Source organism: Anolis carolinensis, unplaced genomic scaffold, assembly GCF_035594765.1.
Source record: "Anolis carolinensis isolate JA03-04 unplaced genomic scaffold, rAnoCar3.1.pri scaffold_7, whole genome shotgun sequence".
Classification (NCBI taxonomy): domain Eukaryota; kingdom Metazoa; phylum Chordata; class Lepidosauria; order Squamata; family Dactyloidae; genus Anolis; species Anolis carolinensis.
In genome coordinates this window covers 24758943-24778096 of record NW_026943818.1, presented here as the reverse complement: position 1 = coordinate 24778096, position 19154 = coordinate 24758943, and the positions used below count along the sequence as shown (strand labels likewise).

At 43.6% G+C, this 19154-nt stretch overlaps 1 protein-coding gene across 3 annotated transcripts in view; it reads right to left on the bottom strand.

Moving 5' to 3' along the window:
- Window positions 1-19154, bottom strand: part of LOC100562186 (hepatocyte nuclear factor 1-beta) — a 68698-nt gene that overhangs the window by 29031 nt on the left and 20513 nt on the right. For 2 of the 3 annotated variants that reach the window (XM_062960115.1, XM_062960117.1), the window contains exons 3-4: window positions 14589-14853; window positions 12744-12982 (exon numbers count right to left, since the gene is read on the bottom strand). In XM_062960115.1, the coding sequence (XP_062816185.1) occupies window positions 12744-12982; window positions 14589-14853 (504 nt within the window). The remainder of the gene's footprint in view (window positions 1-12743; window positions 12983-14588; window positions 14854-19154) is intronic. The other variant, XM_062960116.1, reaches the window with a different exon arrangement.

Below are 19154 nucleotides of genomic sequence, written 5' to 3'. Positions count from 1 at the left end.
TGGATTGCATAGAGAGGCACAAGTCAAGAGCAGGTTGCCATCCAAACATGCCCAAGAAAGTGTTAAAATCTCCCTCGGGTCAGCATCAGGAATGCTTTATGTCCATTATAAACCAGTTTATGGCGACCGTCCCTCCCCGGCCCATTCGGACGGGGCCATAAAGCTCTAATTATCCCCCAATAAAACCAGAAACATGTCGGAGGAGGAGGCTGAGACAACACCATAATGAGCGAGGAAGCGTTGAAATAAAACGGCAAGGTCGGGTTGGCATTTCGTGCGCAAAATGTGAGATCTTTCCTAAGCCTTCAAACTCCAACCTTCATGGAATATTCCCCAAAGAATACAAGATTCCCAGAGTCGGGAGAATAAAGACGAGGCATGTGTTGTTGTACCTTGGGCTCGTGATAAGGGAGGACAAGGTGTCTCGGGTTTGGTTTACTTTGGTGGGAGAAAGGGAGATGCCAAGGGTCAGAGCTTCCTGTTTGGAAATCTCTCCTTCTCCTGAAGTCCCAGAACTCTCCGTCCTGCCGGGGATTGTAGGGCTAAGAAAGGTGTGGCCGCGATATGGATTTTGGACTCTGCACCTTGGACGTCTCCACCAAAAGCTTGGGAAACTACGAGGGCTGAATGAAAAGTAATGCCTCCACCTTCGTTACTTGGGTTTGGATGAAAATCTATATCTATCTATCTATATCTATACATATAGTAAAAGTGAATGTTTGTATGTTTGTATGTGGCAGCTTTGTGATTGGCCGCCACTTTCACAGGCCACTGTAACCGCCAGGAATCACTGACATGGACCAAACTTGGCACACATCACCCCTATGACCCATTGTACGTCCTGGTGCCGTTTGGGGATGATGGGCCACACATAATGGGATTTGCAGTACTTTCAAACACTACATCGCCCACCAGTGACAGAACTGGACCAAACTTGGAACACAGAACCTCCATGAACCCCTTTCCGTCTTGAGGCAGATGAGGGGAGGATGGACCAAGGATGATGGGACTTCCAGTACCTTCACTAACTTCTTGAGACCACAGCCACTGCCACGAATCACAGAACTGAACCAAACTTGGAACACAGAACCTCCATGAACCCCTTTCCGTCTTGAGGCAGATTAGGGGAGGATGGACCAAGGATGATGGGACTTCCAGTACCTTCACTAACTTCTTGAGACCACAGCCACTGCCACGAATCACAGAACTGAACCAAACTTGGAACACAGAACCTCCATGAACCCCTTTCCGTCTTGAGGCAGATTAGGGGAGGATGGACCAAGGATGATGGGACTTCCAGTACCTTCACTAACTTCTTGAGACCACAGCCACTGCCACGAATCACAGAACTGAACCAAACTTGGAACACAGAACCTCCATGAACCCCTTTCCGTCTTGAGGCAGATTAGGGGAGGATGGACCAAGGATGATGGGACTTCCAGTACCTTCACTAACTTCTTGAGACCACAGCCACTGCCACGAATCACAGAACTGAACCAAACTTGGAACACAGAACCTCCATGAACCCCTTTCCGTCTTGAGGCAGATTAGGGGAGGATGGACCAAGGATGATGGGACTTCCAGTACCTTCACTAACTTCTTGAGACCACAGCCACTGCCATGAATCACAGAACTGAACCAAACTTGGAACACAGAACCTCCATGAACCCCTTTCCGTCTTGAGGCAGATTAGGGGAGGATGGACCAAGGATGATGGGACTTCCAGTACCTTCACTAACTTCTTGAGACCACAGCCACTGCCACGAATCACAGAACTGAACCAAACTTGGAACACAGAACCTCCATGAACCCCTTTCCGTCTTGAGGCAGATTAGGGGAGGATGGACCAAGGATGATGGGACTTCCAGTACCTTCACTAACTTCTTGAGACCACAGCCACTGCCACGAATCACAGAACTGAACCAAACTTGGAACACAGAACCTCCATGAACCCCTTTCCGTCTTGAGGCAGATTAGGGGAGGATGGACCAAGGATGATGGGACTTCCAGTACCTTCACTAACTTCTTGAGACCACAGCCACTGCCACGAATCACAGAACTGAACCAATCTTGGAACACAGAACCTCCATGAACCCCTTTCCGTCTTGAGGCAGATTAGGGGAGGATGGACCAAGGATGATGGGACTTCCAGTACCTTCACTAACTTCTTGAGACCACAGCCACTGCCACGAATCACAGAACTGAACCAAACTTGGAACACAGAACCTCCATGAACCCCTTTCCGTCTTGAGGCAGATTAGGGGAGGATGGACCAAGGATGATGGGACTTCCAGTACCTTCACTAACTTCTTGAGACCACAGCCACTGCCACGAATCACAGAACTGAACCAAACTTGGAACACAGAACCTCCATGAACCCCTTTCCGTCTTGAGGCAGATGAGGGGAGGATGGACCAAGGATGATGGGACTTCCAGTACCTTCACTAACTTCTTGAGACCACAGCCACTGCCACGAATCACAGAACTGAACCAAACTTGCCACACATATCCCAAATGACACACTTTACACGCTACAGCAGTTTGCGGGAGAATGGACCAAGCATTATGGGCTTTACAGTACTTTCAAACATTTTCTCTCCAACACACCACTATTATTCTAACTAATGACTGATCAGGACCAAACTTGCCACACATAATCCCCATGATGCACCTTACACCCTGGTGCCATTTCAGGGAGGATGGTACTTTCACATGCTTTGCAGTACTTTCACATGCTTCAAATCTTAACAGACCACTGCAATACACAGCAATGACAAAACTGGACCAAACGTGGCACACACAACCTCCATGAGCCCCTTGACGTTCTGGTCCAGATTGGGAAGGACATACCTACGATGATGGGACTTGCAGTACCTTCACTCACTTACTGAAACCACTACAACCCACACCACTGACTGATAAAACACCAAACATGGCACACATTCCCCCCATCACTCACTTTATCTCCTCCTGCAGTTTAGGGACCAACACACCATGGATGATGGGATTTATAATACCTTCACTCACTTTGTTAGACTACTGCAATCCATAACAATGACTGATAAAGACCAAATTTCCCACAAAGACCTCCTATCACCAACTCTACATCCTGGCGAGGTTTGGAGGAGTTTTGACCACACATGATGGGACTTCCAGTATCTTGACTCACTTCCAGACACCACTGCGACCCCCACCAATGATTGATCAACACCAAACTTGGCACACAGAACCTCCATGGTCTACTCTACATCCTGCCATTGTTTCCAGGGCAATGCACCATGGACGATGGTACTTGCATATGGGAGTTGTAGTTCACCCGCACCCACTCAACCCAACTGACACTGGATATAGACTAAACTTACAACACACCCAAACAATGCCTTTCTCAAATAACCCGGGCACCGCCGGGTCCCCAAGCTAGTATTTTAATAAATCAAACGCAGAAATAATCCTTTAACGACCACTATTCACTTTCCCACATAATCACCAAACAATTGGATACATTTCTGCCAATGATGAACATGTTTTCTGAAGCCGTCACGGAAGAAGTCAACACTCTGTTTCCGCATCCAATGTCTCACAGTTCTCTCAACATCTGATAGCCAAGCAAAGCAATAATGTGACCCACACGTTCTTGTGAAATGCAGATTATGCTTGACATTTCTCTCTGAGTGATACAACGATCATCCTGAATCAATCTGTCCACCTTTTGCTTGTGAAACTCGGTGTTTGCTGTCACAGGACATCCAACTCTTTGTTAGTCACGCAAGTCAGATGTTCCCACCTCAATATCTTTAAACTTACTCACCCACATCAACACAATCAACATAAACAGTTTTCGTTCTCTGAGAAATCTCCTTTCTTGTCAATAATTCAATGACTGCATGTTGCTGAAGTCGCATGGTCCGATCGTCTGCGCAGGATTCCATACTTCACACTTTAACAACAAAACCGTTCAATGCTAAGGCTTCCCCGTCTGCACAGGGTTCCCTACTTCGCACTTTAACAACACAACCGTTCAATGCTAAGGCTTTTCCATCTGCGCAGGGTTCCATACTTCTCACTTTAACAACACAACCGTTCAATGCTAAGGCTTTTCCATCTGCGCAGGGTTCCATACTTCGCACTTTAACAACACAACCGTCCAATGCTAAGGCTTCCTGCCAAATAGAACTGTAGAGGAGAGTCTACTGAACAAGCCTGTACCTGCCGCAGACCAGGACAGCCATCTGTTGAGGAGTTAAGAAGGTGGAGGCATTACTTTTCATTCAACCCCATACATTCCTTTGCACGTTTCGTGTCACATGGGCCACCATCTAAGTCTGGAAACCTTAAACCCTCCCATTGGTAGGTTAACCTCCCAGCATTTATATAAGCCCACCTGTGAAATGCAGAAAAGGAGGTGGAGCGGGAGGGATCCAAAGGCATCTCCCCTCCTGACCAGCTGTTTGCTCTGACCCCGTTGATGGCTCTACCTGCTGGGATTTGAACTGTCCTTGCACCACGGTTTGTGGGGTTGTCTGGAGCCCTAAATTCTGAATTGCAGCCCTCAGACGGTGCCTTTGCCGCTCCCCTTTTGCTTCCACCCACTACTGATTTAAGATCTAAGGGTGTAGGACGGCTTTATTTGTATGTGACATCCTGCGGTGTTCCCACATACAAGGGTTGAATGAAAAGTAATGCCTCCACCTTCGTAACTCTTCAACAGATGGCAGTCCTGGTTTGCAGCAAGTACTGGCTTGTTCAGTAGACTCTTCTCTACAGTTCCGTTTTGGGGGAAGCCTTAGCATTGAACGGTTGTGTTGTTAAATCGCGAAGTATGGAACCCTGCTCAGACGGTTGGTCAACGCGACTTAAGCAACGTGCAGTCACTGAATTCCTGACAACAGAAGGTGTCACCCCAAAGGAGATTCATCAGAGAATGCAAGCTGTTTGATTGTATTGATGTGAGTCCTGTGCGTCGTTGGGTGAGTAAGTTTAAAGAGGTTGAGGTGGGAACCTCTGACAAAGAGTTGGACGTCCTGTGACAGCAACCACCGAGTTTCACAAGCAAAAGGTTGACAGATTGATTCTGGATGATCGTCGTATCCCTCAGAGAGAAATTTCAAGCATAATCAGCATTTCACAAGAACGTGTGGGTCACATTATTGCTTTGCTTGGCTATTGGAAGATCTGTGCACGATGGGGACTGCGAGACGTTGGATGAGGAAACAGAGTGTAGACGTCTTCCGTGACGGCTTCAGAAAACTTGTTCATCATTGGTAGAAATGTATCCAATTGTCTGGTGATGATGTGAAAAAGTAAATAGTGGTAGTTAAAGAGCACATTCTAAGGATTATTTCTGCGTTTGATTTATTAAAATATTCCCATCCAAACCCAAGTAAAGAAGGTGGAGGCATTACTTTTCATTCAACCCTCGTATTAAAATATTCCCATCCAAACCCAAGTCATGAATGCGGAGGCATTACTTTTCATTCAACCCTCGTATTAAAATATTCCCATCCAAACCCAAGTCATGAAGGTGGAGGCATTACTTTTCATTCAACCCTCATATTAAAATATTCCCATCCAAACCCGTCATGAAAGTGGAGGCATTACTTTTCATTCAAGCCTCGTATTAAAATATTCCCATCCAAACCCAAGTCATGAAGGCGAAGGCATTACTTTTCATTCAACCCTCATATTAAAATATTCTCATCCAATCCTGTCATGAAGGCGGAGGCATTACTTTTCATTCAACCCTCGTATTAAAATACAGTAGAGTGTCATTTATCCAAGCCCTGCTTATCCAAGTTTCTGGATTATCCAAGCCATTTTTGCAGTCAATGTTTTCAATATATCGTGATATTTTGGGGCTAAATTCGTAAACACAGTAATTACAACATAACATTACTGCGTATTGAACAACTTTTTCTGTCAAATTTGTTGTATAACAGGATGTTTTGGTGCTTAATTTGTAAAATCATAAACTAATTTGATGTTTAATAGGCTTTTCCTTAATCTCTCCTTATTATCATTATTATTATTATTATTATTATTGACACAACGACATTGTATGACACAGCAAACAAGAGAGATATGCTGTATTTCATATCACAAAATCACAAGTCGAACACTTCCCAAGTGTCTAGGACTGTGTGATGTATTTTCGAATGATGCGCGCAGATCCCAGTCGGGTGGCCTTTTGCAGTTGGCAGATCGTAATTTTGTCAATGTCTATTGTTTCCAAATGCCGGCTGAGATCTTTTGGCACGGCACCCAGTGTGCCCATCACCACTGGGACCACCTGTACTGGTTTCTGCCAGAGTCTTTGCAGTTCAATCTTGAGGTCCTGATAGCGGCTGAGTTTTTCCTGTTGTTTTTCGTCAATGCGACTGCCACCTGGGATGGCAACATCAATTATCCAAACCTTGTTCTTTTCCACAACTGTGATGTCTGGTGTGTTGCGTTCCAGAACTTTGTCAGTCTGGATTCGGAAGTCCCACAGTATCTTTGCATGCTCATTTTCCAATACTTTTGCAGGTTTGTGATCCCACCAGTTCTTTGCTGCTGGGAGGTGGTACTTGAGGCATAAGTTCCAATGGATCTTATGGGCTGCAAGGATCAGGCCTTCTGTCTCCTTCTTCAGGGTCCCATTCATGAGCCAGAGCCAGGTCTTCTCCTTATCAGCTTTTCCTTCAATTTTGTCAAGGAACTTTCCATGTAATGTTTTGTTATTATATTCGCTTATCCAAGGTTATAGCAAATACAATTCTGGCTCCTATGATTAAGTAGTTTAATATCTTTTCCTCATTTATGTCTAGTTTCATGCTTGTCAATCCTAGTAGGTATAGTTCTGGCCTCATCTGAAGTTACTTTTTCATAATTTTTCCACATTCTTTGTGTATTTCTTTCCAGTATTTCTTTGATTTGGTACATGACCACCACATGTGAAAAAAAATTGCCCTCTTGTTCCTGGCATTTCCAGCATTTTGTTTGTGTGTTTTTCCTTATGTATGAAGAATGGGAAAAGATTTGGAATAAAAACATAAAATTTACCGATGCCTCGGATCTAAAAGAAAATCAATACAGATGGTACATCACCCCAAAGAAACGAGGACACTACAGACTAGGATTGTTAAAACAACTGGGGATCCCATTAGGTCTGCTGGCTTTGTTAAAACAAAGGGGAAAAAACAAAAGAGTGTCATGGGGGATTGGATAGACACTTGCGGGACACACTAAGAGGGCACATCAAAGGCTCCTGGGGGGGGACTTTAATTGTCAATTAAGCATGCATAACGAGGCGGGGTGGGGCACCGAGCCATGGCAACCACCGGGCTCCATGCTGGCGCATCATTGTCCCGACGGGCAGCGGGAAACACAGAAAACAGCTGATGCAGCCCACAATGTGCTTGCGGGGCATCTTGTAAGCAATCAGGCCCCGGCGGGAACGGCGGGCTGCCCACTCCGTCACCGGCCCTGAATGGGGCATTCCTCTCCAAGGGTCAGGCCCTGGTCACCGGGGAGGAGGACGGAGCAGCGGGCACGGAAGGGGCACCACGGGTTGGAGCCCGATTCTGCTGATTCGGCCTTCCTTAGAATCATAGAATAGTAGAGTTGGAAGAGACCTCATGGGCCATCCAGTCCAACCCCATTCTGCCAAGAAGCAGGAAATCGCATTCAAAGCACCCCCGACAGATGGCCATCCAGCCTCTGCTTAAAAGCCTCCAAAGAAGGAGCCTCCACCACGGCCCGGGGGAGAGAGTTCCACTGTCGAACAGCCTTTCTCACAGTGAGGAAGTTCTTCCTGATGTTCAGGTGGAATCTCCTTTCCTGTAGTTTGAAGCCATTGTTCCATTGTGTCCTAGTCTGCAGGGCAGCAGAAAACAAGCTCCCTCCCTCCTCCCTATGACTTCCCTTCACGTATTTGTACATGGCTATCATGTCTCCTCTCAGCCTTCTCTTCTGCAGGCTAAACATGCCCAGCTCTTTAAGCCGCTCCTCATAGGGCTTGTTCTCCAGACCCTTCATCATTTTAGTCGCCCTCCTCTGGACGCTTTCCAGCTTGTCAACATCTCCCTTCAACTGTGGTGCCCAAAATTGGACACAGTGTGATTCCAGGTGTGGTCTGACCAAGGCAGAATAGAGGGGAGCAGGACTTCCCTGGATCTAGACGCTATTCCCCTATTGATGAGGCCAGAATCCCGTTGGCTTTTTTAGCTGCCGCATCACATTGTTGGCTCATGTTTAACTTGTTGTCCACGAGGACTCCAAGGTCTTTTTCGCACACACTGCTGTCAAGCCAGGCGTCCCCCATTCTGTATCTTTGATTTCCATTTTTTCTGCCGAAGTGAAGTCTCTTGCATTTGTCCCTGTTGAACTTCATTTTGTTAGTTTCAGCCCATCTCTCTAGTCTGTCAAGATCGTTTTGAATTCTGCTCCTGTCTTCTGGAGTGTTAGCTATCCCTCCCAGTTTTGTGTCGTCTGCAAACTTGATGATCGTGCCTTCTAACCCTTCGTCTAAGTCGTTAATAAAGATGTTGAACAGAACCGGGCCCAGGACGGAGCCCTGCGGCACTCCACTCGTGACTTCTTTCCAAGATGAAGACGACGCATTGGTGAGAATCACCCTTTGGGTTCGTTCGCTTAGCCAATTACAGATCCACCTCACCGTAGTTTTGTCTAGCCCACATTTTACTAGTTTGTTTGCCAGAAGGTCGTGGGGGACTTTGTCGAAGGCCTTACTGAAATCCAGGTACGCTACATCCACAGCATTCCCTGTATCGACCCAACTCGTAACTCTATCGAAAAAAGAGATCCGATGAGTCTGGCATGACTTGTTTTTGGTAAATCCGTGTTGACTATTAGCAATGACCGCATTTGTTTCTAAGTGTTTGCAGACCACTTCCTTAATGATCTTTTCCAGAATCTTGCCTGGTATTGATGTGAGGCTGACCGGACGGTAATTGTTTGGGTCGTTCTTTTTTCCCTTCTTGAAGATAGGGACCACATTCGCCCTCCTCCAATCTGCTGGGACTTCTCCTGTTCTCCAAGAACTCTCGAAGATAATTGCCAGTGGTTCTGAAATAACTTCCGCTAGTTCCTTCAGTACTCTTGGGTGTAGCTGATCTGGCCCTGGGGACTTGAATTCGTTTAGAGCGGCCAGGTGTTCCTGGACAACGTGTCTCCCTATTTGGGGTTGGATTTCCCCCAATCCTTCGTCCATTCCATGTTGCTGAGGTTGAAGATGGCTTTCTTTTTGTGAGAAGACCGAGGCAAAGAAGGCCTTGAGCAGTTCTGCCTTTTCCCTGTCCCCTGTCGCCATCACCCCACCTTCTCCTTGCAGAGGCCCTATCGCCTCCTTTTTCTTCCTTTTTCTACCAACATAAGCAAAAAAGCCTTTTGTTGTTTTTTATGTCCCTGGCAAGCCTGAGCTCATTTTGCGCTTTAGCCTTGCGAACCTTTTCCCTACAGGTGTTGGCTATACGTTTGAATTCTTCTTGCCCACCATAACAAAGTTGAAGTACTGATCGACCAGGACCAAACTTGACTGCATATGCTTGACGTTAGGCATCGATCCCACCAGTAGAATGGATGAGGTGTGACGCCACTATAACCAGTAGTGCATACCACAATTCAAGAAGGTAGAACGTGTCCAAAATGGTCTGAAGTTTGGAAGCCAAGCCTTATGAGAAATGGCTCAAAGTGACATCCTTGAAGTCTGCTGGGATTTTCTCGGTCACCCACACTTTTTCAATGAGCTGGTGGAGTTGTGTGTTAAATATTTCAACAGGGATCCCGTCAGGTCCTCTGGCTTTGTTATTTTTGAGTTGGCTGGTGGCTTTGCTGACTTCCTCCAAACTCGGCACTTGGAAGGCAATCACACTCAGCTACAGATAATCAGAAGTTAAGTTGAGAAGATGCACGTTGTTTGAGGAACCAAACCCTCCCAAAGAACGGCACTGGTGACCCCACACTGACCCCCACGCGACCCGAAAGCTTGTCAGGGCCCCCGATGTGGGTTGTTTGCCTCTCGAACGAACGCACCGACTTTGGTGTGCAGATTAGAGGTACGAGAACAATGGGGATTGTTTTGCCCAACAATGAATGCGCCACTCGCTCATGCCGTCCCTCCCAAGGCCCAGATTAAACGCCAGCCTTGTCTCTTACCAATATCTATTTAAATGCAGCCAGGGTTTTCTTTCTTTTGGGAGAGTGGCAAGATAACAAAAAGTCAAAAAGTCGCCTGTGTGCAGCTGCGAGAGGCAGAGAGCTCTGCCCAAATGGTTTCACTCTCTAGGAATGGCCTTCATGCCATAGAGTCGAGATCTTCTTTGGTACGCAATCAATTGTAGTTGGGTTTTGTATTGTGGAGGGCCACATAAAATGGCATGTGCCCTACACTATTGATCCCATCATTGTGGGATATATATTCCAGCCAACACCCACGGATACTTGTTTTTGGAATTATTATTATTATTATTATTATTATTATTATTATTATTATTATTGACACAATGACACTGTATTACACAGCAAACAAGATAGATTTGCTGGATTTTGTTTCACAAAATCACAAGTCGAACACTTCCCAAGTGTCTAGGACTGTGTGATGTATTTTCGGTTGATGCGTGCAGATCCCAGTCGGGTGGCCTTTTGCAGCTGGCAGATCGTAACTTTGTCAATGTCTATTGTTTCCAAATGCTGGCTGAGATTTTTTGGCACGGCACCCAGTGTGCCCATCACCACCGGGACCACCTGCACTGGTTTCTGCCAGAGTCTTTGCAGTTCGATCTTGAGGTCCTGATAGCGGCTGAATTTTTCCTGTTGTTTTTCATCAATTCGATTGTCACCTGGGATAGCAACATCAATGATCCAAACGTTTTTTCTTTTCCACAACTGTGATGTCTGGTGTGTTGTGTTCCAGAACTTTGTCAGTCTGGATTCGGAAGTCCCACAGTATCTGCGTGTTCATTTTCTGCAACCTTTGCTGGTTTGTGTTCCCACTAGTTCTTTACTACTGGGAGGTGGTACTTGAAGCATAAGTTCCAATGAATCATTTAGGCCATAAAATTGTGCCTCTGTTTGTAGTCTGTCTGTTGCGATTTTCTTACAGCAGCTGTTGTTGTTGTTGTTATTATTATTGTTATTTTATTGACACAAGTACACAGTATGACACAGCAAAAGAGATACATATGCTGGATTTCATATCACAAAATCACAAGTAGAACACTTCTCAAGTGTTTAGGACTGTGTGATGTATTTTCGGAATCATTTGGGCCACACAGTTGTGCTTCTGTTTGTAGTCAGTCTGTGCAATTTTCTTACAGCAGCGGAGGATATGATCAATGGTTTCATGGGTTTCCTTGCACAGTCTGCATTTTGGGTCATCAGTTGATTTTTTTATCTTGGCCTTAATTGCCTTTGTCCTGATGGCTTGTTCCTGGGCTGCAAGGATCAGGCCTTCTGTCTCCTTCTTCAGGGTCCCATTTGTGAGCCAGAGCCAGGTCTACTCCTTATCAGCTTTTCCTTCAATTTTGTCAAGGAACTTTCCATGCAATGTTTTGTTGTTCCAGCTGTCAGCTCTAGTTTACGTAACATTGCTGTGTATTGAACTGCTTTTTTCTGTCAATTTCTTGTAAAACATGATGTTTTGGTGCTTAATTTGTAAAATCATAATGTAATTTTATGTGTAATAGGCTTTTTTCTTAATCCATCCTTATTATCCAAGATTTTCGCTTATCCAATGTTCTGCCAGCCCGTTTATCTTGGATAAGTGAGACTCTACTGTATTAATATTATATTACTATTATTACTAGCTGTGCCCAGCCACGTGTTGCTGTGGCGAAGTATGATGGTATGGGAAATAAAGTATATTATATTATCTGCTTAGAACTGGATTATATAAGGCCCCTTCTACACAGCTGGATAAAATTCACACTGAAGTGGATTATATGGCAGTGTGGAGTCAAGATAACGCAGTTCAAAGGAGATAATATAAGATTATAAATGGGTTATATAGCTGTGTGGAAGGGTCTGGAGTCTACACTGCCATATAATCCAGTTCAAATATGATAATCTATATTTTATAGGTAGTGTGGAAGAGGTCTAAGTGAGGCCTAACTCTGCCTGTCCCCTGGGTGAGTGGGTTGCTAGGAGACCAAGTGGGCGGAGCTTAGCTTTCTAACTGGCAGCAATTGGATAAAACAATTATTCCTCTCCCTCTAATTAGGACTTTATTTTTCTTTTCTTTTTGTTGTATCAACCTAGATGCATGGATGATGGGTTGTGTTGTCAAATTTGGAGGTTGGGGGATGTTTAGTTTTGTTGTTTTGCTCGGTGCCAGGATTCCATCACTCATTTATATATATAGATTGTGATTAACTGACCTGCTGATTCCAAAAACGTCACCAGATTTATGCTTCCTATACAAACCGAACGTAATTTTATACAATATCTGAAAAATGGTAAAACAAAGTTGGTGGAAACAAGACCATCGGAAAGCAAAAAGGTCTTCCTGGGCACAAATAAGAAATTGTTAAAGTTAAGTTTGAAATGACACCAGAACTCTGTCTTCTTGGGATGTTAGATGATCAGCTCGATAGAAAATGACCGGGAAAGGTTATTGCTGTACATGACAACGGGAGCAAGAACGATCTACGCTCAAAATCGGAAAGATTCCAACAGAAGCACCGTTCAAGCAAGTGCTCACAACACAAGACACATAGACACACAACCGTCTTTCACTGGGAAACGCTTACCTGTCATCTTGCTCGGCGGGGAAGCGCTGGCCTGGACGTGGTGTGGGGAATTGTGGGAGAGCAAAAGGTTCATGGTGTGGGGCTGGCCAGTGCTGTAGGCGTCCATGGCCAGCTTTTGGCGGAAGGCCTCCTCTTTCCTCCGGTTGGCAAACCAGTTGTAGACACGGACCTCCGTGACCAGGTTCGAACCCAGGCCATGCGCTTTGGAAGGTGAGACGCCCCGCTGGAGGCATTCGGCCCTGAGAGAGGAACGGGAGAAGGAGACGTCACCTTGTGGGATTACTATTATTATTACTGTATCTATATATATAAAAGGGTAATGAAATTTCGGCCTAGGTAAAACAACACAACTACGCATCCCAGAAACACTAAACTTAGCAGCACAACCCCTCATCCATGCCTCTACGTTCATACAACAAAAAGAAAAAAAAATAAAGTCCTAATTACAGGGAGAGGAATAATTGTTTTTATCCAATTGCTGCCAGTTAGAAAGCTAAGCTCCGCCCACTTGTCTCCTAGCAGCCCAGGGGACAGGCAGAGTTAGGCCTCACTTGGGCCTCTTCCACACTGCCTATAAAATATAGATTTTAACTGGATTATATGGCAATGTAGACTCAAGGCCCTTCGACACAACTATATAACCCATTTATAATGGACTTAATGTCAGAAGAAAACCTTTACCCTTTACCTTAACTACCACCAGTTCCTCAATACTTTATTTCCCATACCACCAGACTTCGCCACAGCTGGGCACAGCTAGTTATTATATATTATCATTGTTATGTTCTTATTATATTTGATTATTTATTATATTATATATTACCATTGTTACATTATATTATATCTATATATATAAAAGAGTAATGAAATTTCGGCCTAGGACAAAACAACAAAACTACGCATCCTAGAAACACTAAACTTGGCAGCACAACCATGCCTCTACGTTCATGCAACAAAAATAAAATAAAAATAAAATCCTAATTAGAGGGAGAGGAATAATTGTTTTTATCCAATTGCTGCCAGTTAGAAAGCTAAGCTCTGCCCACTTGGTCTCCTAGCAACCCACTCAACCCAGGGGACAGGAAGAGTTAGGCCTCACTTAGGCCTCTTCCACACTGCCTATAAAATACAGATTATCTGATTTTAACTGGATTATATGGCAGTGTAGACTCAAGGCCCTTCCACACAGCTATATAATATGGAACCCCCAGTGGCGCAATGGGTTAAACCCATGTGCCGGCTGAACTGCTGACCGAAAGGTTGGCAGTTCGAATCCGGGGAGCTTGGAGAGCTCCCGTCTGTCAGCTCTAGCTTCCCATACAGGGACATGAGAGAAGCCTCCCACATCAAAACATCCGGGCCTCCCCTGTGCAACGTCCTTGCAGATGGCCAATTCTCTCACACCAGTTTCACAATATATATATATATATATATATATATATATATATATATATATATATAATAAAATAGTTTAAAAACATCATCATGATGGTATAATAATAATATATTTTATTAAAATAAAGTGTTAATAAACTGACTGAATATGTAAAATATCTAAAATTTCCATTCCGGACTGGCGCCTGATTTCACGGGTGAATGTAAACGCCCGCTCCGTAGTAGGCCGAGTCCCAAAATCCTACAACCACGCTGCCTCTCCTCTGTTGTTGACTTATGCTAAGTACCGAGAAGAGTAGGTTCTTTTCCCTTTGACACGGAACATGCCAAACATGCCGCACAATGGAGGTGTGCTTTCCAACAACAAAAGCCCTGCCGTCGGCCAAGAAGCTGCCGTTTCAGGGCAAGGCACCTGCCCATGTGTTTATTGATGCCTCTGTTTCTTCTTACCTGTTGCACTCCTCGACCAGGGCCTCCCTCTCCTCCTTGCTGGGGTTCTTCTGCCGGTCGTAGGCCTGGTACAAGATCTGCTGGGAGGCCGGGCCCCACTTGAAGCGGTTGCGCCGCATCTTCTTGCTGGGCGTTTCGGCGCAGGGGTCGTCCAGGTGGCCCCCGCCTTGGCTTTGCTGGTTAAACTCTGGAAAGAGAAACAGCAGCTGATCTTGACTGCTTTTGTCTGTCATAGTTCCACAACCCTGGACTGTCTGGTTGAACTCTGAAAGAGAAAGGAGCAGACGTGATCGGGCTCAGAGCCCCCGCCACTCAAAGAACACTCATTGCATGCATTGAGCCATTGGCTTTCCTGCAGATGGCCAGAGACATTTGGGGTCTTGCAGGTTCATAATAATAATAATAATAATAATAATAATAATAATAATAATAATACACTTTGTTTATATTCCGCTCTATCTCCCCAAGGGATTACAACATACACAGATAGGCAAACATTCAGTGCCTTTAATACAGTGGAATAACAATGACATACACAAACAAAGGTAAAGGCTTCCCCTTTCATTTCCGGCTTTCTGCAGATGGCCAAAGACACTTGGGGTTTTGCAGGTTAATAATAATAATACACTTTGTTTATATTCCGCTCTATCTCCCCAAGGGATTACAACATACACAGATAGGCAAACATTCAGTGCCTTTAATACAGTGGAATAACAATGACATACACAAACAAAGGTAAAGGCTTCCCCTTTCATTTCCAGCTTTCTGCAGATGGCCAAAGACACTTGGGGTTTTGCAGGTTAATAATAATAATACACTTTGTTTATATTCCGCTCTATCTCCCCAAGGGATTACAACATACACAGATAGGCAAACATTCAGTGCTTTTAATACAGTGGAATAACAATGACATACACAAACAAAGGTAAAGGCTTCCCCTTTCATTTCCAGCTTTCTGCACATGGCCAAAGACATTTGGGGTTTTGCAGGTTAATAATAATAATAATATAATAATAATAATAATACACTTTGTTTATATTCCGCTCTATCTCCCCAAGGGATTACAACATACACAGGTAGGTAAACATTCAATATACACTATGTTATTTATTTATTTATTTATTATTATTATTATTATTATTATTATCATCGTGTCACTACTGCAGCTCCTATATATTATTATTAAGTAATGTCTACATATAATATATAAGAATTTTTCATTATTATGTATTTATATTATATCTTATTAATAATATACTACTACTAATATATTATGTATGTATGCATGTATATATATATATAATAAAAAATTTATTTCGTACTTGGGCTCGAGGCAGGTTACAACATAGCGAAAAACACACTTTGTCATCACCATTATATAAAATGCATATGTTAAAACGTATTTCTACAAAATACATACATTGAAATAATGCAGAACCAAAGATGAAAATACAGTGGTAATAAGACGTACATTTAAAATTATTATTATTATTACTACTACTACTACTATAGATGTAACCTGAGGCGCCAAAGTTCAAGAAGCAGTTGCCGCAAAGGAGGGAAATAATAATAATAATAATAATAATAATAATAATGATGATGATGATGATGTAGCCTGAGGTGTCAAAGTTCAAGAAGCAGTTGCCGCAAAGGAGGGAAATAATAATAATAATAATAATAATAATAATAATAATAATAATAATAATAATAATATAGATGTAACCTGAGGTGCCAAAGTTCAAGAAGCACTTGTCCCAAAGGAGGGAAATAATAGTGATGATGACAATAATAAGCTAACACGATATGAGGATTCAAAGATCGAACTTGAAAGACTCAAGCCAGTCATGGTGGTCCCAGTGGTGGTTGGCACACTGAGCACAGTGCCTAAAGACCTTGGCCAGCACTTGAAAACAAATACAAAAGCCAGCATAGTGGTCTTATTTGATGTACTAATCTTGTTGTGTATCTAATAATAATAATAATAATAATAATATGCTGATTCCTGAATCCATACTTCACACTTTAACAACACAACCGTCCAATGCTAAGGCTTCCCCATCTACGCAGGGTTCCATACTTCTCACTTTAACAACACAACCGTTCAATGCTAAGGCTTCCCCATCTGTCCAGGGTTCCATACTTCGCACTTTAACAACACAACTGTTCAATGCTAAGGCTTCCCCATCTGTGCAGGGTTCCATACTTTGCATTTTAACAACACAACCGTTCAATGCTAAGGCTTCCCCGTCTGCGTAGGGTTCCATACTTTGCATTTTAACAACACAACCGTTCAATGCTAAGGCTTCCCCATCTGTGCAGGGTTCCATACTTCACACTTTAACAACACAACTGTTCAATGCTAAGGCTTCCCCGTCTGCGTAGGGTTTCATACTTCTCACTTTAACAACACAACCGTTCAATGCTAAGGCTTCCCCGTCTGCAAAGGGTTCCATACTTTGCACTTTAACAACACAACCGTTCAATGCTAAGGCTTCCCCGTCTGCAAAGGGTTCCATACTTTGCATTTTAACAACACAACCGTTCAATGCTAAGGCTTCCCCGTCTGCGCAGGGTTCCATACTTTGCATTTTAACAACACAACCGTTCAATGCTAAGGCTTCCCCGTCTGTGCAGGGTTCCATACTTCGCACTTTAACAACACAACCGTTCAATGCTAAGGCTTCCCTCCAAATGGAACTGTAGTACCTGCCGCAGACCAGGACTGCCATCTCTTGAGGAGTTACGAAGGTGGAGGCATTACTTTTCATTCAACCCTCGTAGAACCTCCATATGTGCCCTTGATGGGATGCTCCCTTCTGGGCGTCCCATTCATCTGGGCGATAATGATCCTAAGCAACACCTACGGATCTCTGTTAGCTTTGCTACAACCCCAGAGAGAGGGGGAAACAAAGAAAGAAACAGTCAACAATATTATCTCTGGATGTGCGAGACGGCCGCCCGCTAATTGGATCACCTCATCTGAACGGCATTGTTCCTTCAAGGACACAATGGTCTCTTGAATTTCGCTCAGATCTGTGGAGACAAGAGGAGAAGATATCTCCTCTGCAGCAACCTTTTCTCCCCAAATGAAGGACCAAGATGACAAAGGGGAGACCAGAAGGTTTTGTCCCCTGGTTGGGAAGCTATGAGTTGTAGGTCTATAGAAGATACATTTGGCATAGACCTTGGAGAGCTACAACCAGTCAGAACAATCCATATATATATGCGTGTGTGTATCATTCATATATACAGTAGAGTTTCACTTATCCAACATTCGCTTATCCAACATTCTGGATTATCCAACACATTTTTGTAGTCAATGTTTTCAATACATCGTGATATTTTGGTGCTAAATTCGTAAATACAGTAATTACTAGACATGTCCAAAAATTGTTTTGAATCGTATATCGGAATTATTTCGGATTGTTCTCGCTTTTTGATACGCATTCCGAGACATTGTCTCACAGCGCAACCAGCAATGTAATTCGAACCATTGTTGGCCCATTCTCTAATTGTCTCTTAATGTTTCGTTAATTTTTTTCCCCCCCAAAATTTTTTTTAATATATTTTTAAAAATATATTTTTTGTTTCTGCAACCTACCTTGAATGGGAGCTTAGCACAGCCTAATATGGCTGCCGCTCCCCAGCCAATCAGAAGCTTCCACAATGGACGCAAAGGTGGGGGCTAACGTCCTCTGCATCCACATGGAAGATTGCCATACAAGCCTGATGTGTAGCGATTGCGCATGCGCGCCTGCCATTTTAGAAACATTTAGAATCATTACGAATTTTCGGAAATATCTGAAATTTTTGGGTGAAAAAATCGGAAATACTCTCTATATCGAAGCGCCAGCACCCCCTACTTTAGAAACAAGAATTGAAACATTTTTTTCATCGCTCGGACATGCCTAGTAATTACTATATAGCATTACTATACATACACATATAAATGTTCTGACCATTTCTGCCTTAAAGTAAACAGCAAAACTAAACACCCAAAACCCACGAAACTTGGCCACAAAAGACATGGTCATCCCCACTGTGTTTAGACATAAAAAAAACAAGAAAAATAAAGTCCTAATTAGAGGGAGATTAATAATTTTTTTCCCATTGCTGCTAGTTAGAAGGCTAAGCTCCGCCCACTTTGTCTCCTAGCAACCCACTCAGCCATTTGATGGTGCCCAGGGCCGCTTCAATCAGGCCTCTTCCACACTGCCTATAAAATACAGATTATCTGATTTTAACTGGATTATATGACAGTGTAGACCCAAGGCCCTTCCACACAGCTATATAACCCATTTATAATCTTATATTATCTGCTTTGAACTGGATTATCTGGAGTCCACACTGCCATATAATGCACTGCAGTGTGCAGTTTATAAAGCTGTGTGGAAGGAGCCTTCTATCATCCAGTTCTAAGCAGATAATATAAGATTATATACAGTAGAGTCTCACTTATTCAACATAAACACCCCGGCAGAATGTTGGATAAGCGAACATGTTGGATAATAAGAAGGGATTAAGGAAAAGTCTATTAAACGTCAAAATAGATTATGATTTTACAAA